This window comes from Misgurnus anguillicaudatus, chromosome 12 (genome assembly GCF_027580225.2).
Source record: "Misgurnus anguillicaudatus chromosome 12, ASM2758022v2, whole genome shotgun sequence".
NCBI classification, from domain to species: Eukaryota; Metazoa; Chordata; class Actinopteri; order Cypriniformes; family Cobitidae; genus Misgurnus; species Misgurnus anguillicaudatus.
The window spans coordinates 32,057,498-32,081,133 of NC_073348.2; the positions used below are offsets into that span (position 1 = coordinate 32,057,498).

General features: G+C 40.3%; 1 protein-coding gene across 11 annotated transcripts in view; it reads left to right on the forward strand.

The window, feature by feature from the left end:
- Positions 1–23,636, forward strand: part of fryb (furry homolog b (Drosophila)) — a 63,199-nt gene that overhangs the window by 38,048 nt on the left and 1,515 nt on the right. For 5 of the 11 annotated variants that reach the window (XM_055208131.2, XM_055208123.2, XM_055208124.2 and 2 more), the window contains exons 30-62: positions 42–141; positions 355–526; positions 875–1,131; positions 1,742–1,888; positions 1,975–2,143; positions 2,265–2,355; positions 2,556–2,638; positions 4,078–4,228; positions 4,951–5,054; positions 5,735–5,920; positions 7,813–8,017; positions 8,218–8,369; positions 8,458–8,645; positions 8,839–8,933; positions 9,021–9,634; positions 9,795–9,892; positions 10,710–10,886; positions 11,003–11,143; positions 11,227–11,409; positions 13,036–13,200; positions 13,735–13,809; positions 13,952–14,119; positions 14,312–14,320; positions 14,872–15,069; positions 15,276–15,416; positions 16,588–16,748; positions 16,847–17,057; positions 17,172–17,318; positions 17,403–17,501; positions 19,965–20,048; positions 20,968–20,985; positions 23,204–23,314; positions 23,414–23,616. In XM_055208131.2, coding sequence (XP_055064106.2) covers positions 42–141; positions 355–526; positions 875–1,131; positions 1,742–1,888; positions 1,975–2,143; positions 2,265–2,355; positions 2,556–2,638; positions 4,078–4,228; positions 4,951–5,054; positions 5,735–5,920; positions 7,813–8,017; positions 8,218–8,369; positions 8,458–8,645; positions 8,839–8,933; positions 9,021–9,634; positions 9,795–9,892; positions 10,710–10,886; positions 11,003–11,143; positions 11,227–11,409; positions 13,036–13,200; positions 13,735–13,809; positions 13,952–14,119; positions 14,312–14,320; positions 14,872–15,069; positions 15,276–15,416; positions 16,588–16,748; positions 16,847–17,057; positions 17,172–17,318; positions 17,403–17,501; positions 19,965–20,048; positions 20,968–20,985; positions 23,204–23,314; positions 23,414–23,616 — 5,103 coding nt within the window. The remainder of the gene's footprint in view (positions 1–41; positions 142–354; positions 527–874; positions 1,132–1,741; positions 1,889–1,974; positions 2,144–2,264; positions 2,356–2,555; positions 2,639–4,077; positions 4,229–4,950; positions 5,055–5,734; positions 5,921–7,812; positions 8,018–8,217; positions 8,370–8,457; positions 8,646–8,838; positions 8,934–9,020; positions 9,635–9,794; positions 9,893–10,709; positions 10,887–11,002; positions 11,144–11,226; positions 11,410–13,035; positions 13,201–13,734; positions 13,810–13,951; positions 14,120–14,311; positions 14,321–14,871; positions 15,070–15,275; positions 15,417–16,587; positions 16,749–16,846; positions 17,058–17,171; positions 17,319–17,402; positions 17,502–19,964; positions 20,049–20,967; positions 20,986–23,203; positions 23,315–23,413; positions 23,617–23,636) is intronic. The other 6 variants (XM_055208127.2, XM_055208126.2, XM_055208125.2 and 3 more) reach the window with 6 other exon arrangements.

Below are 23,636 nucleotides of genomic sequence, written 5' to 3' on the forward strand. Positions count from 1 at the left end.
GAAATCTCTTCATCACTGATTTAGTTCTGTTTTCATTTTAGGAATTATCCATGTGACATTGTGACCCTTTTGAACCTGGTGCTGTTTAAGTCATCTGACACCAGCAGAGAGATTTATGAGATATCCATGCAGCTTATGCAGGTTCTTGACCTTATAAATTTACCATATCTCTTGACACTGATGCCTTGCTTGTGAAAACCGAGCTGAAGTGATTTTATTGTGATAATATAACCTTGATATCTTTAATATTGACTGAGTAAGGTCATCTCAAATATAAATTCAAGAATTTACATATAAATTGTTTAAAGCATCTATTGTGAGTTACATTCTGACACAAAGCCTTGTTTTTTTCAGGTTCTGGAGTCCAAGTTGTCTGTTTACTCAAAGAGAATTGTGGGGCAGAAATCTGGAAATATCCTCTATGGCACACACGGTCCTTTACCACCATTGTACAGTGTCTCTCTTTCCCGGCTCTCAAACCAGCTGGCCTGCATGTATCCTGAGCTCACCTTACCACTCTTTTCAGGTAATGTGTGCTTATGACATGCTTATGCATGCTGCATCCTTTATAGTTTAAAAAGGGAAGCAAAATAAGGCCAAAATGGGTGTTTAGTTGGGGAAAATAGGAGGTTTATTGTGTTGTTTTAATAGGACATCAGAACAAACTTTGAGGATGTTAACATTATTAGTCCTAGGCCTAGTACAAGCCTGTAACCAGTAATAGTTGAACTTTTTAAGTACTCTAGCCCTTAGTCTAATGTTTTGATACATTGTCTCACGAAGACACAATTGTAATACCCTTAATGATTAATTAATACTTAAAAATAATTATATATCTAGATTCCTAAATAACACATTCATTTCTCATACTCAGAGATCAGTCAGCGATTCCCCACCACCCACCCTAACGGGAGACAGATCATGCTGACCTATCTGCTGCCATGGCTTAACAACATAGAGCTGGTGGACACAGGACTGCTCCCCCCGACTTCCAGCCCTTGCACCCCGGAGGAAGAGACCCGTGAACAGGGTGACAGCATGGGAATCGCTCACAGACTCAAGGGCAATGGCTGGGGATCTCTGCAAGCCACCTCGCTGGTTCTGAACAACCTTATGTTTATGACTGCTAAGGTAAGAGGCAATGATGTATTGGCCTAATACTTGGAAAAATTACTCTGTCTTGTTAGATAAACAGCAAACATAACTTTAATAATTAATAATTTACAATTTATAAGCTGATTGAATATTTATTATTTGTGAGAGGCCGCGTATATATAATATGCCAGAGTTTAAAGGTACACGCCGACATTTTGGGATTTTAGCTTTTTCACCGTATCCCCCAGAGTTCATCTTTCATCTTCGTGCATCCTGAAACTGTCTGACGCACCCACCGCTAGCTTAGCTTAGCACAAAGACTGGAAGTAAATGGCTCCAGCTAGCATACTGCTCCCAAATAAGTGACAAAATAAAGAAAAATGGTATGTATGGAGTTATCTAACTCTGGGGGATACGATGAATAAGCTAAAGTCCCAAAATGTTGGCGTGTTCCTTTAAGTTAACCAAACACCTGACTGCTAAAATTAATTTCTGTGCCAATCAAAACACGTTTTGATGATTGTAGCCAATCATGCCAGAAGTTGTTGTACATATCAAAAGTACAGTAGCAAAACGTCATGAAAATGGGCATAAATGCAAAAAAGTTACAAAAGGACTGTATCTTTGTCTTCGGTTTTATCAACAGTATGGAGATGAGGTTCCAGGTCCTGAGATGGAGAACACCTGGAACGCTTTAGTGACCAATGACAAATGGAGCAACAACCTTAGAATAACCCTACAGTTTCTGATAAGTTTATGTGGAGTCAGTAGCGACACCACATTGCTGCCATACGTAAGCAAACATGTACAGTTTTTAACCCATTATGCTATTTGTTTCCTCTTAAGTCTTTGAAATGGACAACACATATCTGTTTTCAGATTAAGAAAGTGGTGATATATTTGTGCCGGAACAACACCATTCAGACAATGGAAGAGCTTCTGTTTGAGCTTCAGCAGACAGACCCAGTAAACCCAGTGGTCCTGCATTGTGACAACCCTCCATTCTATCGCTTTGCCGCCAGCAACAAGACCTCCGTAGTGGCCTCAGGTGGGACACAGATTTCCCATCCCATATTTCCCTGGTTAAATTGCTACCATTGGGTGGCTGTGCATCCCTTGACAATATTTGTGGTCCTTAGGTAAAATATGATTACTGTTTGTTTATGCAGGTACAACATCCAGCAGTAACACTGTAGTGCCCGGGCAGGAGAACTACCAAGATAGTGATGATGCAAAGATTGCCAGAGAGAGCGAGGAGAGGTATGTCTTACCTAGACACAATTTGTAGGCGTCATATCACAAGCACACTGGGTGCCTAGAAATGCTGTTATTAAAACAGAGCCTTTGTCACTTTAATTAACTTTCCTATGAGTCTAACATTTGAAAAATGTTAATAATATTAATAATAAAGAATAAGTTGGTGTGTCCAGACATTGCTAATACAGTTAATGTTTTGTCAGGTTGAGTAGTGCAGCCCGGGCTCATAACCGGCTGGAGTCGCGTTACAGCAACAGTTCAGGAGGATCTTACGATGAGGAGAAAAGTAAGTCCACCATCTGACCTCTATGCAGAATGCAGAAGTATGGATGACCCTGGGCTTCATAAAAGCTTGGTTTGCACATTTGAACTTTATAGGTTACTGTCAGTCATAGGGCTGTTGAGTATAATAATTTTTACGCAATGGTAATGTGAACGAGTACTGCGTTTATGCATAAAAACAAATAATTGATTAGTAAAAAAACATGGTTGAGGCTCACTTGCGTCTCTTTCTTTCTCTCTCTCTCTCTCTCTCTCTCTCTCTCTCTCTCTCTCTCTCTCTCTCTCTCTCTTTGTTACTGAGTAAATGAAGCAGATTTTATAGATGGTTTCATCTGTGATGCGATACTCGTCTGGTCCGAACTTTACTTCTGGTTTCAGTTTTTTTTAATGGTCAACTGAACAACTCTAGAACAAATACCTAGTTGAAAATAAAAGAAAATTGGTTTCCTAGGTAATCTCTGTGTTGTTTATTTTGCTTGTTATATAAATAAACTACGTTTAAAGTACTTTATTGTTATTTATGCTTAGCAGAGTTTACAGAAAGTTACGTGTTGACCACGAAAGCCGTTTGTTTATGTTGTTACTGCTGAAACCATCTATATGCAACGCATCGTTCTGCATCAGGAGATTGTATTCAATCAAATTTATAATATGATTCTTATTAGTAAATTGTGATTCTGCAGATAAATGGGTCAATGACTGACGTTAATTATTTTGTGTCTGTATGGATAAATTAAATGTAAAACGTTAAAATTTCAAAATAAATTTGCAGATTACTTGCATACATCCTCTTTTTTGAGGATCAAGTCTAAAATTTCTGGTTTTGTTTCATTTTAAAAGAATATTTGGGGGGTAATTCCAAAAATGTCAATTTTTTTTTAATTAAAATATAAATATATTCATAAAAAATGTGGAATAAAATATAGTCATCTAGTTTAGTGAAATATGATTTTTTACATGCATTTTTACATAATTTGTCAAAGATTATTTAGAAAACAGAGCTGTTTTCAGCATATGTCATGACAAATATTACAAAAACGCATTAAAATCTATTTTTAGAAATAACTAATAAAATATTTTAAAATGATTGTTTTTTTATGATTACGCTTACATGCCATTGATACAAGGTGGATAAAATATTTAATATTTCTCATTCTTTGGCGCAATTGGCGGTTACACCATTTGACATTTTCAGGTCCATTCAGTCTTAACTTTCATAAAAAATGGTGCAAATATAATTTTTTATTGCATAAAATTAACATAAATAGACGGTGCAAATAAACCTGATGCATGCTTTTAAATTTTTTTTATTGAATTTCTCATTTTGCCAAACCCAAATGCCATGGTTTATTTTGCCACTGTATATTTGTTAATTGCATGATATACTGTAGTGTACCTGGAATCTGAATGCGTTTTTTTACAACGGCTCTTGTGTGTCGACAGATGACCCTCTACCTCCATATGCTGCCTGGTTAATCAGTGTTTTGGAGAGTAACAGACCTCAACCTCTTCCCATGCCTGTAAGCGGAGGTTGTTGGGCCCCATTGGTGGACTATCTGCCTGAGACCGTCACCCCGCGAGGACCCCTCCACAGGTACTTACAGATTGTGCCCTACCATTGACCTCTTTACTTTTAATGTAATCCGACTGATTCAGACAGAATATATTTTTCTTTGTGTTTTAATTTTCAAAACAGCCTCATGTATGCACATAAAAATATTTACACAGACATACATGGACTCACACCCCAACTGGGAAGATTTTACTGACTCACCCCCATAAATCTCGCTTGTGTTAGTAAGCGTTTTACCCACAGCTTTATTTTGTTTACAAGAGATGAACAGTTGTTTTGTTACCAGGACAACAATGATCTTTACCAGCATCCCTATGACAGTGAATGATTTTTGGGTTGGGAGGTTCAGACTGTTAGGCATGCATCAGACGGGTGGGTACAGCGTGTTTGGGATTGTTATAATAAGTTAATCAGATCTGCTCAGACTCATGCAAGATATACATCAAATGTTTAGCAAAGACTCATGAGTTATTGCAAATATGAGCAGAATTGCATAGCAGGGATACTAAAAATAAACCTCCTTTTATTATGCAGCAAAATCTGTCTGCGTATGCTCAATTCAAATCAGATCCTGTTTGTGCATACCATCCTGTGTTTAACTGGGTGATTCATAGCTCCAGAACAGCTGTTCCTGTTGTTTTCAGACTTTTTTGTGAAATATTTCTGCACATTTTTCTGCTGATACTGTAGTTTGTTTAAGGAAAAGTGCAGGAACATGCTGATGTGTAAACATGTGTCCACAGGTGTAACATAGCTGTGATCTTCATGACTGAGATGGTGGTGGACCACAGTGTGAGAGAGGACTGGGCACTGCACCTGCCCCTGCTGCTGCACGCGCTCTTCCTTGGTAATTTCCTGGTCTCTTCCTTTTCCCAAGACTTCCCTGAGACTATGTTAACCAAAAAAGGTCATGTTTGTGCAAACCCACGTGCTGTTGATTTGGCATGGAGCACAAATGCAGAAATGTAAAAGTCAAAATTTGTATTCAGATTAAATATGATTCAAAGCAACACCACAAGTTTGACGTCACTGACACTAAGCGACATCAGTTGTTGTGTTTCATAAACAAACACAGACATGCAAGTTCAAACATTTGAGGTAATGATATATTGTGTGTACCTATTCAGCTACAAAAGGTTGAAAGGCAGAGCTTTCTTCGTGAGAAAACTCTCACATATCACTCCAGCCGTCTCAATAACATGGCGCAACAATGCCAAAAATCCCAAAAATGTCTGTGATGAAAAACAAGGGGTGTGGGGGCTCACGGCTTATCTCTCTCAGACTTGTGATGTCGTCAGCATCCACTGCAACCAACCTGTTTCTCTTGATGGCTTTGACTAGAGTTGTGGCGGTTATATTTTGTTAATCACTCAACCTTCACTCTTTCACACACCTCTGTCTTAATGTAAGTGGTGCATGAAAGGCCAAAGTATACGTCATGGTTTTGAGTATATGCTGTGTTTTATATATAGATCAGAATCAGTTCTGTTTTCTTACCTCTGCATCTCTTAATCTCTGTTTTATCAGGGTTGGATCACTATAGGCCGGAGGTGTTCGAGCACAGCAAGAGGTTAATGCAGCACCTCCTCATCGCCCTCTCCTGCAACAACAACTTCCAGGTCATCGCCTCTGTTCTGTTACTGACCCGAGAGATCAGTGACAACAAGACCCTCACTGTTAAATCCAGCTATCAGCCAGAATACCTCTACACGGGTATGATGAGTTCCTTACCCCTAATTCCAAGCAGCAGACCAATACCAACATTCCCTCAATCCACTTCTAGCCTAAATGTTTGTCTTAAACATATATAGATATAGATTTTATCACATAGCCTAAGGCAAATAGGATAGACTATGATCCACGTGTATGGGATAATAGGTAACATCAGTTCAACCAATGCCCAAGGGTTAGGATTTCACTTTTCTGCCAAGTAACATAGAATTCTAAATATTTTTGGCAGCTATTTGTCTTTCTCAAGACACGGTAGTTTATTATGGTAGAAGCCATGCCATGTCTAAGTTTGCATAAGTGAGACTTGTCTGGCATCTAACCAGCAAAGTCTATTCTGCATGTCATCCACGTTTCTATTTCCTTTTTTGAATACACGTGTGTAAGGGAATCACCTAGAATACACCTAGAATTTATTTTAAATGTTTACTATTGTGGTTTATGAAGTTTTAACGTTAAAACATCTGTTTGGAGTTTGCATGTTCTCCCTGTGTTCGCATGGGTTTACTCCGGGTACTCCAGTTTTCATCCCACAGGCCAAAAACATGCAAGTTAGGTGAATTTTTGAGATACCTAATTGCTCCTCTCCCAAACTGTGTATGGATTAACTTGTGTATGGATAAACCAGTTCTCACCAAGAATATAGCCATAGATGCTGGAATAGTGTGAAGAAGAAAGAAAAGCCATTTCTCAATATGCGTTCTTGTCTGTACTTGCGTTCTTGTGGACTTGTGAAACGTCATCAGTCGCAGCCCAAGTACTGTTCCAATTCAAAGTTCGCATCAAGCACAAGTTCACATAAAATCCCCGGTTGTGGTCCGCCCATTTTATCGAGGATGCATCAGAGGAGACTTGTGTGGACTTATGACAGCGAAGTTTCCCAGAATGCATTTCGCGTCAGGAGTTCGTTCTTTCCGAGTCTGAACTTCCAAGTTCGAACTACAAAGGACACAAGTCTGAGTTTGGCGTACTTGGTATTGAGAAACGGCTAAAGAAACTTTAAGGGGTCATTCACATGTCATGCTTAAAAACGAGAAGAAGCTAGGCGTGCCGCGTTCTCCTTCTTTCCAAAGTGCTCGGGCAGTTGCGCTCCTGAGGCGTCTGTCGTTGCTAAGCAACCATCAGCTGCCATCTCTGTTACAACAAGGAAATTTCAGCAAGCTCAGGAATCGCAATTATGAGCTGCCCCTCCATTTTTCTGCTGAGGTTTCAAAGTAACAGAAAAGGTGAGGAAGCTGATTGGTTGGTTCTTGTCACATGACCTGCGGTGCGCTTGCGGCATTCTAAGGGGTTGTGCACACGAAAACTTTTAAACACGGCTGAAAACGCCTGGACAACGCTGAATGCCAGCTGTTTTTTCAGCTAAGTGCTTTGGTAGCTGTGATACTTTAGCTGTGAGCCGGTTGGTTGCTGTGGTAATGCCCCACCCCTTCTCCACTGTGATTGGACAGCCGTTTGAGGACTGACATTGACGAGCGGAGCTTTTTACCCAAAGTTGAATATTTTTCAGCGCGGAAGAAAACCGCTAACTGCTGGCTTATTTGAAAAACGCTGAGCTTCCATTGGAAACAATTGAAAACATGCGCCGGCCGCGGGCGTAAAAGCTTTGGTTTGCACACACCCCCTAAAAGGTTAAGAAGCGAAAGGTTACTCAATGCGAAAAAATTAGCATGTCGCACCGTGTGCACGTCGCTATCATTATTAGCACGCAAACTGCCGCCTACATTTGAAATAACGAACTTGAGCGTGCAAAAGACGCCATATGTGAACGGCCCCTAAAACATTGAACAATTAGGCTAAACAGCACAGATGTATTCTCCTTTACTGTATATTACCTATATACATTGAGTAATAAGTACCTTACACTCTGGTCTCAGCAGGAGGATTCGACTTTCTGCGGGAGTGGCAGGCATCACCAGTTGCGGATTCCGGACTGAGCTCATCCTCCACATCCTCCAGCGTGAGCCTGGGAGGAAGCATGGGGAACCTGCCACAGATCACAGCTGATCTGGAGGAGCTGGACACATCTTCCACAGAGTCAGAAGAGAAGACCAACAAACTCATCGAGTTCCTCACCACTAGGTATGGCAATGATGAGGGTTTGTGTTATTTAGATGTAAACACAGATGAAAATAGTTCACATAAAAAAGACTGTATACGTGAGATCACAGGTCCTGTAGAATGATCCAGAATGAAGTTTCCAGTGCTCAGTAAATCAGGCAATAAACAAGACTTCAGAAGTTGATGTATTTGTGATTATGGTGGTGGTGGTGGTGGTACAGTGCATGGAGTACTGTCCTGTTCTTACTTAGGGCGTTCGGACCGCTTTGGTGCCACGAAGACATCACGCCGAAGAACCCGAACTCCAAGAGTGCAGAGCAGCTCACCAACTTCCTGAGACACGTCGTCTCTGTGTTTAAGGAGTCCAAATCAGGTAAATAATTAGCAAAAGATTTAAGTGTAATATATTTATTGCTTGGTAAAGAAAAATAAGTATTCAAAATATTCCTGTCATGGTTTAGATTTCCATCTAGAGCATCAGTTGAGCGACGTTGCCTTGCAGACGGCCCTCTGCAGCTCCTCACGTCATTACGCCGGGCGCTCTTTCCAGATCTTCCGAGCCCTGAGACAGCCCCTCTCTGCCCATGCAGTGTCCGATCTGCTTTCACGCCTGGTAGAGGTTGTCGGAGAGCATGGGGATGAAGTACAGGTGTGTAGACATCAGCATGTGGGTAAAAAACATCAATGTAATAATGGTTTACTTTTACTTGACTCTGATTGGTCAGTTTTTGTATAATGTGCAGTATGTCTGTACAGTGATCTCTTTTGTTTTGCGATAATGACCGACTCTCTCTACAGTTCAGTTCGTATTACAATTTTTTTTTTTGGATCTTGCATTCCAGGGTTATGTCATGGAGATTTTGCTTACTCTGGAGTCCGTTGTGGATAATTTAGCAGAATGTCTGAACAACAGTGAACTGATGGCAGCTTTGACAAGGTGAGAATTTTAAGTAATACGTTATGCTTTTAAACAATTTTGTTACATAACAACATTAACAAAACAACCAAACAATCTGCTCTTCAGAGACTCGTCTCCAGATTTCCTGGTGAGTGGAAAACTAAACCCAAATCGTAAAAGCACAGGGCAGCTAAACCTGCATCAGGACGGTGGGACCAACGAGAGAAACAGGCACCAACGCAGCTACTCCGTCCCTAAGAAGTTTGGCGAAAGCGGCGAAAACTCCTCCGCCAACCCTCCTCGCAGCGCCACTCTAGACCGCATCCAAGCCTGCACCCAGCAGTGTCTTGCCCGCTCCGCCCGCAGCACGTCGTCCAGCTCCACTCGTGCCGACACTAGCGTCATCACCGACCCCTCCCACTCCAGTCACCCCGCCAACTTGCTCGCCACAATCTTTTGGGTGGCGGTGTCACTCATGGAGTCTGACTTTGAGTTTGAGTATCAGATGTCACTGAGGCTGGTTCATAAATTGCTGGCAAAGGTTCCGTTGGATCTGCAAGAGAACAGGGAGCGGCTAGAGAAGCTCCAGGCACAGCTGAGGTGGAGTGGGTTTTCTGGGCTCCAGCAGCTGCTGCTGAAGGGCTTCACTTCTCCGGCCACAAACGATCTCACGCTGCAGCTTTTCTGCCAGCTCACACCGGTTTCTCGAGTGCAGGTTGTGGACACATCGCAGGCTATAGGTGAGTAGAATGAACACTGAATGCGACTCAAATTATAGAAGCAGATTTGAGTCAAGGCTACTTCACGTGGCGTGCTCAATCTAGCCATGAGATGAAATAATAATAATACTAATAATAGCTTAAAAGTGTTTATTGTGATTATCTACTTAATGTATCTCAGGTTTTCCTCTGAACGTGCTCTGTCTGCTTCCTCACTTGGTGCAACATTTCGGTAGCCCTACGCAGTTTTGTAAAGAAAGCGCAGAGAGGATCGCACAGGTGTGTTTTGCTTCCCTGTTTAATATTGAAACTCACTATGCACTTTACAATGTTTTTCATCGTGTAACAGCAAAACTGAGGGAAAATTGGTTTGTAGTATGCAGTATATGTTGTATGCTTTCAGTCTACAATGTTCAAGGCTCTGGAAAAATTTTGAAAATATACATACATAGATACAGGTCATTGAAAGTGCTTGAATCTATTTTATGCAAGAAGTTTTCTGAAAAAACAATAGTATTCCCTGTGTAGTGTAGGATAATATCATAAAAATTCTAGACTTTTTAAGCACACGTGCTAAACTGTTCGCTTTAAATGCTTATTTCTTCTGTATGCGAATGTTGATTCATACCAAAATGCTTTTTTGCATAGTTGTGTTTTGAAAACGTCACGGGTTATTTATGTGTTGTTCCCTGAGAAGGAAACGAGACGCTGCGTCTCCCTTGTCATACTTCCTGCGTCCCTGTAATGCCGTCTTTGGCAGTATTTCAGAGAGTGATATACTTCCTGGCTCCCGCGTCACCCTCTCTTTGTCGTTAAGCCTCACCATTGAATTTGATATACACATTCAGACACACTTACCTCTGGAGGCATCCCTAAAGTGTCACCGCAGTGACGCAGCGCGAGTTCCCTCGAAAGGGAACTGTAACAATGTATCTTAAAAGGTAACACGATGTAACCTTGCTCTCACTTGAAATGTGTCCACACATTTAGGCGTTGAATTTGAGGGTATTGGACCTAGAAAGTTCTTGAAAGGTTCTTGAATTTGAAGTTAACTAAGGTGTGGGAACCCTGATAATTGTTGTGCCGTCTTTTCCAGGTGTGTTTGGAAGAGAAAGACAAGAACACTAAACTCTCTCACCTGGCCCACGTCATGACCCTGTATAAGACTCGTTCATACACCAGAGACCCCTTCTCCTGGGTTAACGTCGTCTGTCGGTACCTGCACGAGGCCTTCGCAGACATCACGCTTAGCCTGGTTACATACATGGCTGAGGTAATCCTGACTTTTCCAATGAAGTCTAACCTTCTGGATAAAATTATGACATGGTTTTAACACCATCTCACCTTTCTCTCTCTCTCTCTCTCTCTCTCTCTCTCCTCTCTCTGTAGTTACTAGATAAAGGATTACCCAGCATGCAACAGCCACTGCTGCAGATCATTTATAGTTTGCTAAGCCACATGGATTTGGCAGGAATTCAGGTCAAACCTTTCAATGTAGAGGTGCTCAAGACCATCGAAAAATTTGTACAGGTATGATCCATTCAGTGCATCATTATGAGTCTATTCATTTATTTGTAAGGATGTTTTGCTATCAAAATGTGCTTGTTTTTTAGACGGTTCACTGGAAGGAGGCTCTTAACATTTTGAAGCTGGTCGTTTCTCGCTCGGCCAGCTTATCCTTGCCGTCCTACGCTCACGGCGATCTGGCCCATCTGGAGGTTAGCCGCATGATGTGGGATGGATCATCGAAAGCCCTGCCAGGAAAAACAATGGAATTCCACTTTGACATTTCTGAGGTACATGACAGCATAACTGCATAATCGGCACAATTGTTCACAAGCACGTGGTTTTCTGCAGCACTCAAAGCACGCGGTCAGAGAGCTTCAGCTTTTATCCTCTCTGAAAATATGAATTGTCAGAGAGATTACACGGCAGAGGTTCTCCGAGTCATTCACCTCTTAAGGTGTGGCTGTGTTATTATATTAGAACGCATTTGTTATCGGGTCCATTGAAGGGTGGGGCCTCCCTTTTTTGTTTTTTGGTACATTTTAGAACAAAGGGACAACACTCAACTTTTCAGTTCACTTTCACATGGTGAAACGGGAATAATAGCAGACGGAAGTTTGGAGTGAGTTGTTTTGACTGCACTTGTGATTGATGACAAGAGCTCACAAGAGGGTTTGGGTGAATTAGGTCAGAAGCCTGTTTCTACAGTATGATGCTTTCTACTGCAACCTAACCCTGCGTTCACAATAGTTGGACACTTATGCCACGTGCACACCAAACGTGGGGCATCGCGTTACTTGCTCTAGATTACTCCCGGGATTTTGAATATTTTCAAGTTGGGCGAAGCTGCGTTTGAGGCGAATAGCGCATGTTTTCGCGGCAAACGCGCCACCCGTTCACATTGCCCTGCTCGAGGACGCGTCTTTGCATTGACTTTGACTTTGTATGTAATCTACTAGCGCAAATTGTTGAACTCGCATTTGGTGTGTATGCCCTATTAAAACATTTTGAGTTTACTCGCGTCATTCGCGCGTGAAAGCCGCACGTGAAATTCTAGTAATTCGAGACATTCATGCGGAAATTCCCGTCATATTCCTGTGATGGGAGGGGCTTCTGCGACTCCGCTCACTCCCTGTAATCATGTCACTACTAGAGCAAGCTCCTGATTGGTTAACACGGTGCGAAATTCCGATTTTTCAACTCGCGCGTTTCGCGTCATTCCCACCACGCCATTCGCGCGTACAGCGCCACAGGATGCCTATTGAGACTTAATATGTAAATCACTCGCGCTTGCCGCCTCTACCACGTCTGGTGTGAATGCCACATAATAAACAACAGGAAGTGATGTTAGACCACTTTATAAAAAAAATCTGGCTCAGTAAGAACCTTTTGAGGTAATGATGCAAAACTATTTGCAGGGCTCTTGAAACCACGACTTCCCCATCTGCTGCTTTTCACATCAAAGCTCACAGTTTCCTCAGAATCAGTTCTTGTCATATCCAGACAACTGATCTGAAATCAGTCTTTTTTTCACCAAGACACACTTTCTCAATGGAGAAAACTTCATTGCCCTCTTGTGGCTTCCTGTGTAACTACAGGAAGGCTTCTTAATTCACCGAATTCAGTCTTGCTTCTTATCTGGCCTGATGAAAGCTGTGATATCCTGTCCAGATGGAGTAGCTATACAGACCGATAAGACGTTCAGTAATCAAGCTGATTTTCCACACATGCTTGTTTATCTACAGGAAGGCAGTTGAGGCTCGGGCAGCTATGACTTATGGGTAATGTGGGGTGTAAGACAAATACAAACTGCACAGAATCTGGTTCATGTTTGCCAGGTTCTTTTATGTTTTGTTTACAGAATGTTTTGATTTTAGAACATTATTGATGTTTTGTGTTTTTGTGTGTGTGTACAGACGCCTGTTATTGGACGCAGATATGACGACCTGCAGGGATCAGGCGGGCGAGATGGGAAAGCCCGTGCGATCGCAGTGACCCGTAGCGCATCATCCACCTCTTCGGGGTCAAACTCAAACACCGTCCTGGTGCCAGTCAGCTGGAAACGGCCACAGTCATCACAGGTGAGTGTTTTGCTGTTTAAAGGGGACATATCATGAAAATCTGACTTTTCCATGTTTAAGTGCTATAATTGGATCCCCAGTGCTTCTTTCAACCTAGAAATTGTGTAAAAGATCAACCTAGTAACTTAGTTTTAGTAAACCATTCTCTGCAAGCATGTGAAAAAATAAGTCATTGAAATTTGGCTCACCTTGTGATGTCAGAAGGGGATAATACCGCCCCTAAATCTGCACTATCCAACCACGCCATTGCCATTTAGTGCAGAGATCAGCTCATTTGCATTTAAAAGGACACACCCAAAACGGCACATTTTTGCTCACACCTACAAAGGGGTAATTTTAACATGTTATAATAAATGATCTATATGAAACGTACTCTGGAGACATCAAAGATTTAATTTAAATCTTTAAAAAGTCTTGTGAAATGTCCCCTTTAAAGAAGTTTTTAGGATGCTACTACGCCTCTTAAAGAAATAGTTTACAAAAAATATACATTTATTGAATCATTTTCCACGCTGGTTTCCTTTTGTTTCCTAGAAACGTACAAGAGAGAAGCTAGTAAACGTTCTGTCACTCTGCGGACAAGAAGTTGGCCTAACCAAGAACCCGTCTGTAAGTCATCATTGTCACATTCGCTGTTTGTCAAGCACCAGCTTAAAGAGAAACCACTCTATGCAGAGTCAAATCATTATGCTTTCATTATACAATCTATCTATTTTATGTGCATAATGCCTAATGATGACTCCACACTCAGGTGATCTTCTCATCCTGTGGTGACCTGGATCTGATGGAGCATCAGCCCAGCCAGGTGTCCTCTGAGGACGGGACCAGGGAGGACACACTAGATGATACCACCTCAGAACAGCAGTTCAGAGTCTTCAGGGACTTTGACTTCCTTGATGTAGAGCTGGAAGATGGAGAGGTGAGCATGCAAACAGTTAAATTACTATCTTTCTCTATTTTTCTTTCTTTCTTTTCATTTGTCTGAATAATAAGATAAGATCAGAGATCGCCTGACCCTCCGTACTGTATGTTTGACTAATGTGATCACTTCTCTGGTCTTTTACTCACTGTGTGACTAACACTTTCTTTCTTTCTCTCCTGTGCTGCTTAGGAGCTGCAGGTAAGAACAGCTGTGTTGGCATGTGACAGGGGTGGAGGTCTTGTTTCCATTCTTGCTTAGAGTCATTCTGTGAATGATGTCTGTCAGTCATCTAGACTCTCATCTGTCATAGGCTGCTGTGACTAAAAGTATGATGATATAGTATGGTTTGTTTTTTGGTGGTACATGATAACAATGTCATTTTACATACTGCAGAAGTGCATGTTTACTACGATCCCATTGCTTACTACAAGCGTCTAGGTTAGAGTAGAAAATAGATTTTTAAGTTTGTATGTTTACTTGGACGAAAACATTTTATGATTTGTTTTGCTGTATTTAAAAACTTTTTCGTTTTTACTACAGAACTTTACATGCATTTTTTATTATATACCATATTTTGTTTTTTAGACATTGACATATCCCGAATAGTTGGCACGTGTTATTTATTTCTGCATGATAAGTGAACTCTTTAGAAGTGTATTATGTCTCAACCTCATGTTTATATGATCAGGATAGTGCAATTAGCTAATGTGTTGTGCTTTTAAATCAGGACTGTATGTGTGTGTTTTTAGGGTGAGAGTATGGATAACTTTAACTGGGGTGTTCGCCGACGCTCTCTGGACAGTACAGATCTGACTGAACTTTTGGAGGAGAGTCAGCACTCCGACATAACCCCCTGTATAAGCCTGCACGACCCCCATCAAGACTCTGATGACTCCTCAGAAGAAGAGTCCAATTCCACCAGCCAAAGCCTTTCCCACTCTCAACTAGTATGTGCTGTCTAGTTTGTTTGTCTGTCTAGTCTGTTTGTCTGTCTGTCTGTCTGTGTGTTCATTCATCAACAATCCAACATTCATCCATCAATCCATCATTCATCCACCACCCATCCATCCATCATGCATTCATCCATGCATCATCCATCCATCATCCATCCATTTCAAGGTAATCTTCTAAAGCTGGTCATGTTTGCTTTCAGACAATGAACCTTTCCCCCTCAGAGGACACCAATCATACAGATTCTTTGTCCACTTCCTATGACACCACATCAGCTGACCCAAATTCTGCTGCGACACCCTGCTTAGGAACATCGCTACCAGATGACCACATTATGCCACCCGTATGTAAAGACAAGCATGTGTTTAGGCCATTGAAACCTCTTGTGCCCAAACAACACCAAACCCAGAACCTGGTTATGTCGAAAACATCTGCATAAAAAAAATAATACAATTGCTTGCAGATTTGTCGGTGTCAACTCATTCCCCGCCAGCATTTTTTGTGGTTTTCACAAAGGTTTTCGTCTAAAAAAATATATATAAACATACAAATATATCACATGAAAGAACAGACCATCTGCTTTTGAACAAACAAAACTGGAAAAAAAAAACGTTTCATCCTATCTATATTCTTTTTCTGCTTATGAACTCTTAAATATGGGTATTTTTCTTCAAAAAATTGTTTTAGCAAAAAGCTGAAATAATTGTCTTTTTGTGAAGGAATTTTGATAGAGATTAAATTCAGAACGATTTTCAAAACATACACAAAGTGTAAAATTAATAAATACATTTTTGCTTCAGGTTTTTTTTATAAATTGGGTTAGATAATCACGGTATTACAGATAATAGGGCTGGGCAAAAAAATTATTTTTTCGATAAAAAAAATTTTTTTTTACGTGGTCGATTAAAAATCGATTTTCAAAGGCCACAAATCGATTTTTTTTTTTTTTTAAATAGCCTGATCCTGTTTGATCAAGGAATGCGACTGTTTTGACTTTTTTCAGCATACATTTTTCATCTTGCATCAAAATTGTATTGTATTTAACACAATTGTATGCATTTGAAAATTAGAGATGTGTTCTGTTTTAATGTACCCAAGTGTACCTATAAAAAAAGTGTAATATACAGGTTGGTGGCTCTTAATTTCTTTTTATTAATTTCCCACCTTACCAACTTATTTTTTCAAAGTTTTTTTTAATAATTAAAGTATTTGTATTAAATCTATATTCATTGAGTTGAATCGAGAATCGAGTAAAAAAATTGGTCCGAGAATCGGAATCAAATCGAGAATCGAAATTGAATCGATCCGATAGCTTATGAATCGAAATTGAATCAATCCGGAACATCTGAATCGATACCCAGCCCTAACAGATAACCATAAAAACTCATCAAGTTTTTTTTCATTCAAATGTTTTCTCTTAATTGACAACTTGTCAATGGCGGGGAAAGAGTTAATCATGGACTGCTTTGCTAATGTTTAAAAATGATTAAAAAGACCTTTATCCACCTTTGCAGATTTTACCAGAAGACGAAGACTCGAATGTCCAAGAGGACGACCTGTCGTTCTGTGTAAATGAGGTACCTATGCGGTTTGACTGTGGCTCCAGCGCTAACCTGGACCTTCCTACAGATCAGAACCGAAGTGGAAACAACCAGAACCCAAACTCCATGCCCAGGTAAAAACCAGTAGTTTATAGCAAGAGACAGTGTGTCAGTATATCAAACACAAAAAGTGGCATAATAATGTAATTTTTCTCTCTTTTGGTTTTCATAGCTACCATTTTGGGGAGGACCGAGATGATCTGGATGAGCTGGGCTTTCCTCCTCCACCCTCCCCTTTCTTTTCTGCCATATTGGCGGCGTTTCAGCCCACTGTGTGTGACGATGCAGAAGAAGCCTGGCGGAGTCACATCAACCAGCTGCTGTGTGACACAGACGGGTCTTGTGCCGTGTATACGTTCCATATCTTCTCTGCACTATTTCTGGTAACCTCATCCTTAGTATTTAGTAAAATATAATTTGCATAATGCAGTTTAAAAAGCTTGCACCTGAAGGAATTGTCAAAGTGCTTCATATCAGCTATCCATTTTCCTCTACAGAACATCCAAAATAAGTTCTGCTCCCTGACAAGCAACGCCGCCGGTTACCTCGGAGACAGCTTGAGGGGAATTGGGTCAAAATTTGTGCACTCATCAGAAATGTTGTCCTGCTCTGAATGCCCCACTCTGTATGTGGATGCAGAAACGGTCAGTGAATTGTGTTGAATTATGTTTTCATTCGCATGCTATTTGAATATGTTTTAATGATGTGCCTTGTATGTTCTTTTGTAGATCGTTTCCTACGGGCTCCTAGAGAAGATGAAGTTCAGCGTTCTGGAGCTGCAAGAGTATCTTGACACATACAACAGCCGAGAGGAAGCAGCCGTCTCTGTGAGTCATTCCAGCTACAGAAGTACTGAAAACTTACATAAATCTCTGAACATGATAGACTCGAATTGATGGAGAAAACATATCCTGGCGCTTAATGTCGCCAAACGTGGCAGTGGGCTCCTTGTCCAATAAGCAACTGCATAGCAAACATGCAGAATTCCATAGCAACCACACAGCAAGGTGCTGAAGACCACTTAGAACACCTTTGCAACCACATAGAAACCACCCTAGCATCATAAGTTTTGCACAGTTTTGGCTAGATGGGATACAGCTACAGCCTAAATCTTGTGAGGTGTTGGGTTTAGGGTTATGTTTGGGGTAAGATTAGGATGAAAACAGCGGTTGTGGCTAGATGGGATACAGCTACAGTCTAAATATTGCGAGATGTTGTGTTTAGGGTTAGGTTTGGGGTAGGATTAGGATGAAAACAGTGGTTTGGCTAGATAGGACAGAGCTACGGCCTAAATCTTGCGAGATGTTTGGTTTAGGGTTAGGTTTGGGGTAAGATTAGGATGAAAACAGCGGTTCTGGCTAGATGGGATACAGCTACGGTCTAAACTGGTGTGTTCGCCGATGCTTTCTGGACAGTACAGATCTGACTGAACTTTTAAGATTAGGATGAAAACAGTGGTTTTGCTAGGTGGGACAGAGCTACGGCCTAAATCTTGCGAGATGTTTGGTTTAGGGTTAGGTTTGGGGTAAGATTAGGATGAAAACAGCGGTTCTGGCTAGATGGGATACAGCTACGGTCTAAACTGGTGTGTTCGCCGATGCTTTCTGGACAGTACAGATCTGACTGTACTTTTAGTATTAGGATGAAAACAGTGGTTTTGCTAGGTGGGACAGAGCTACGGCCTAAATCTTGCGAGATGTTTGGTTTAGGGTTAGGTTTGGGGTAAGATTAGGATGAAAACAGCGGTTCTGGCTAGATGGGATACAGCTACGGTCTAAACTGGTGTGTTCGCCGATGCTTTCTGGACAGTACAGATCTGACTGAACTTTTAGGATTAGGATGAAAACAGTGGTTTTGCTAGGTGGGACAGAGCTACGGCCTAAATCTTGCGAGATGTTTGTTTTAGAGTTAGGTTTGGGGTAAGGTTAGGATGAAAACAACGGTTCTGGCTAGATGGGATAGAGCTACGGCCTAAATCTCGCCAGATGTTGGGTTTAGGGTTAGGTTTGGGGGTAGAATTAGGATGAAAACTGAGGTTCTGGCTAGATGGGATATACAGCCATGGCCTAATCCCGTGAAATGTTGGGTTTAAAGTAAGATTTTGGGGTAGGATTAGGATTTAAAACAGCGGTTTCGGCTAGATGGGATACAGCTATGGCCTAATTCCGTGAAATGTTGGGTTTAAAGGAATAGTCTATCCTTTTTCCATATTAAACTATGTTATTACCTTAACTAAGAAAAGTTGAGACATACCTCTATCATCTTAGTGCGTACACGAAAGCGCTGGGGCGCGCGGCGACACTTTGATAGCATTTAGCTTAGCCCCATTTATTCAATGGTACCAAACAGAGATAAAGTTAGAAGTGACCAAACACATCAACGTTTTTCCTATTTAAGACGAGTAGTTATACGAGCAAGTTTGGTGGCACAAAAAAAAAACGTAGCGCTTTTCTAAGCGAATTTAAAGGGGTAACTATATTGTATGGCGGAATAGCACTTTTGGGAGTACTTCGACTCGCCCTGAAAAATCCGCTCCCCTTCTCACTCTCATAATTAGAGGGAGAGTGTTACTGCGCCGAGTCGGAGTACTCCCAAAAGTGCTATTCCACCATACAATATAGTTTCCCTTTTAAATCTGCTTAGAAAAGCGCTACGTTTTATTTTGTGCCACCATACTTACTCCTATAACTACTCGTCTTAAATAGGAAAAACGTTGATGTGTTTGGTCACTTCTAACTTAGCGCTTACGTGCACGCACTAAGATGATAGAGGTATGTATCAACTCTTCTTAGTTAAGGTAATAACATTTAATATGGAAAAAGGATAGACTATTCCTTTAAGGTTAGGTTTGTGGGTAAGATTAGGATGAAAACAGCGGTTCTGGCTAGATGTGATACAGCTATGCCCTAAATCTCGCAAGATGTTGGCTTTATGGTTAGGTTTGGGGGTAGGATTAGGATGACAATTGCGGTTCTGGCTAGATGGGATACAGCTACGGTCTAAATCTTGTGAGATGTTGGGTTTAAGGTTAGGTTTAGAGGTAGGATTAGGATGAAAACAGCGGTTCTGGCTAGATGGGATACAGCTATGACCTAAACCCATGAAATGTTGGGTTAGGTTTAGAGGTAGGATTAGGATTTAAAACACTCTACTCCGCTAATATTTCGCGATTTCCCGTTTTGCACTGGCAACCAACATGCATACTTTCTTAAATAAATGTCAAATTGTGTGAGCGATCTGTTTTGGTTGAGATGTGTAACATCCTTATGCTTTGCTGTTTATTTTTACAGTGGTTGCAAAACTGTAAAGCGACTTTTCCGAGGTATCCTGATGACAATGTGATCACCTGTCAGCCAGGAGACTCTGAGGAGAAGGTGAGCAAAGTTAAATACAATAAAATGAGCCAAAACTATGCATTTAATTCACATGAAATGAACATTGAGAATATGCACATCACAATAATGTAGATTAGCCCTACATTTGATTCAAGACTTTAGAATACAGTATGTGACCCTGCCTGTGAACCCAGGTGAAGTTTTTTTTCTAGAAAAAATCATCTTACATAATGAAAAGTACCTCTGGTGAAAAATATAATCTTGATATGAAGAGTTTTGTTGCAAAACGAGGTAACCACCGTTTTTTTTTGGTTGTACATTCCAATTAATTTCAATGCAACTGCAGTTGGTTTCTTTTGATTTTTAACCTTCATAACTTAAAAAATACAGCTAAGTAGCACCATAAAACAAAATAATAACATGACAACATAATAAACATGTTTTGACAAAAATGTTAAAAAATGGATTTATCTCGTTTTGCAACGAAACTCTTCATATATTTAATATTGACTGAGTAAGGTCATGTCAAAGATTGAAATCAAACGTTGATGCTCCTAATCTCATAATTAGATCACGAGACTTTAGCCAGGATTTCACAGACAGTGTCACAAATATTCATGAAAAATATGTCAAAGCCGTCAAATGGCAATAATAAATAAAGATGAACTGAAATACATCTATCTACAATATTCTTACTCTTTTACATCTTGGAATATTTGGGCTCTCTCCTCCCTGACTCATTGCACCCCCTTCTCTGTATCCTCTGCATGATGGGTTTATATGGGTTCTTGGGTTGAATATGACTGACACTAATCCACTAATTATGTGGATTTGGATTTCTGAGTAGTGTCAATGCTGCGCTATTGGCACACGTCTCACTGATTGCATGCTGGGTATTAATGCTGTCTGTTTCTCCCTTCTCAACTCTTTCCTGTTGTGTGACATGCTTGCTCTGCAGCAAATGGAAACTCTGGCTGTAAGTTTAAAACTAAAACTGTTCACTTTCACATGTTACAGCAATCTGTATTTAATGGCTTTATATACCCTTTTACAGCTCACGTGATCAAATAGCCTGCGCGTGCATTTTGGCAACAAAAGTGGTGTTATTTCCCATTGGTTCTAACGTGTTAGCAACTTAGAAAACTGTATCTGGCAACTTTATTTTTGGCCATCTGCTAACGTTTTCTATCCACTCCACTATAGTACACGGATCTGGTAGCTGTGTTGAAAAAGTTGATAAGTCAACTTTTTTAAATAACTTTCTCTGTCTGTGTTGCTTCACTGTTGATTCTTACCATACTTCTGTTGTCAAATGCGTGCACATACGCTGCCACGTATAAGGGTCTATAGCTTTTAGTACATGGGTTAATGACTTAAAGGAACAGTATGTAGGATTGTTGCCAAAACTGGTATTGCAATAACAAAACTTGTGGCTAAAACTGGTACTCCAATCACACAACTGGTGGCCAATACACAAAATGACAACATAAACATCAGTTGAGGGCTGCAACTCCACTATGCATTTTGGAAATGACAATATCCTGGCCAGACCACTGTTGTCAATGATGTAAGTATTTGAAATGAAAATGATTTCTTAATGTCTAGTGACATATCAGGGCCATTTTATGATTAATTGATATACATTTCTTACATACTGTTCCTTTAAATTTTGTTCTTAATATATTGAGAAAACAATCAACATGTAACTCTAACAAAAGGTGGCTTAAATTGACACTCCACTTTTTTGAAAATGTGCTCATTTTCCAGTTTACCTAGAGTGAAACATTTGATTTTTACTGTTTTGGAATCCATTTAGCTGATCTCCTGGTCTGGCGGTACCACTTTTGGCATAGCTTAGCATAATACATTAAATCCGATTAGACCATTGGCATCGCGCTCTAAAGTGACCAGAGTTTTGATATTTTTGCCTGCTGTAAAAATATATTACACAGTTCCCAAAAATAGTCCCCTGCTATTGAAAGTAACCAAGGGGACTATTTTCGGGCACTACGTAATATCATTGCGCTTGCTGCAGCCATGGTACGGCAGCAAAGTCATATCTGCCTAGAAAATCGCAACTTTTAATTTTCCGTCGGTCTTAGTACACGATGTAACTACAGAAGAATCAAGTTTTAAATAGGAAAAATATCGAAACTTTGGTTATTTTTTTAGCGCAATGCTAATGATCTAATCAGATTTAATGGATTATGCTAAGCTATGCTAAAGGTGGTACCGACAGACCTGGAGATTGGCTGAATGGATTCCAAAACAGTAAAAATAAAATGTTTAACTCTAGGGGAGCTGGAAAGTGAGCATATTTTAAAAAAGTGGAGTGTGCCTTTAGTAAGGGATAATGTATAGAAAGAAATACCCCCCCTTTACTGTGATACAAGACCCTCCTCTTCGCGTTAGGTCCTGATCACACTGTCGGGGCTTATTTCTGCAATAACAAACTGTACATTATCCTGCTTATCACACGGCTATTTACCTCATAAGTAAGATAAGGAACATAAAATATTGATTCGAAATATTTTTACTGAATGCAGACCTTTCATGCAGAAAACGGTTTTAAGATAAGACAAGATATTTAAATGTCATAAACACGATATTTGGTTTAATCATTCGTTTGTAAATATTATGTCATATATATGTTATTAAAAGAAGCATTTATTTTTGATTTTTGTGTAATATTAAACTGTACCTGTCAAAATTATTTGAACTGATTTGATTCACTACTGGCCAATCAGAATCAAGCATTCCAATGAGCTGTGTAATAAGGTTAAATAAAATATATATGTGATTTGATTGTTTTAATTAAAAGGCTGAAATCATTAAGTTGATTGATTAAGTTACTTTTTACCTTATGGTTATACAAATTGACATTTAAATACATTTTAAATTTAAATTATATATCTTTTTTATTTAGAAAATTATATTAAGATTTGCAAATACATATAAATACAAAGACAACATTTCTAAAAACTTGTCATGCATTTTAAAATAAATTTTTAATAGATTTCCATTTTTTTCAATCGTATTGGACATCTTTACTGCCATTGACCAGATATACTGTATGTTTACAGTTCTGTTTGCCCACCTAAACACTTTTGTATATGCATGTCAGATGTTTACTCTCTGCATCTGTGATTCGGTTATCTTGTCATGTGCGTTACACATCACTCTGTCATCCACAGCAACTGGAGTTGTGTCAGCGACTGTACAAACTCCACTTTCAGCTCCTTCTGCTCTTTCAGTCCTACTGTAAACTTATTGGACAAGTGAACACCATCAGCTCTGTGCCAGAGGTACACAAAACAAACCCCATTGATTACGATATCTTCTGTTTCCAGCTGTCATCTTATCTTGTAATGAAATCATCCTCATTTTATGCCTTTAATCCGCAGCTGTGGAACATGTCTCGTGAATTGAGTGATCTGAAGAACTGCCTGCGTCTAGCAGAAGCTTCATTGGCTGGTGACCAGGAGGACCAGCACAGGCAGGGCACCCAGCCCATGTTCCCCAGCTCAGAGGCAGCCGTACAGGCCATCCTGGAGTGCCTGAACAACAACGAGTTCAGTATGGCCATTCGCTACACTCAAGAGTGCAGGTGAGATGTGACGGGAGCAT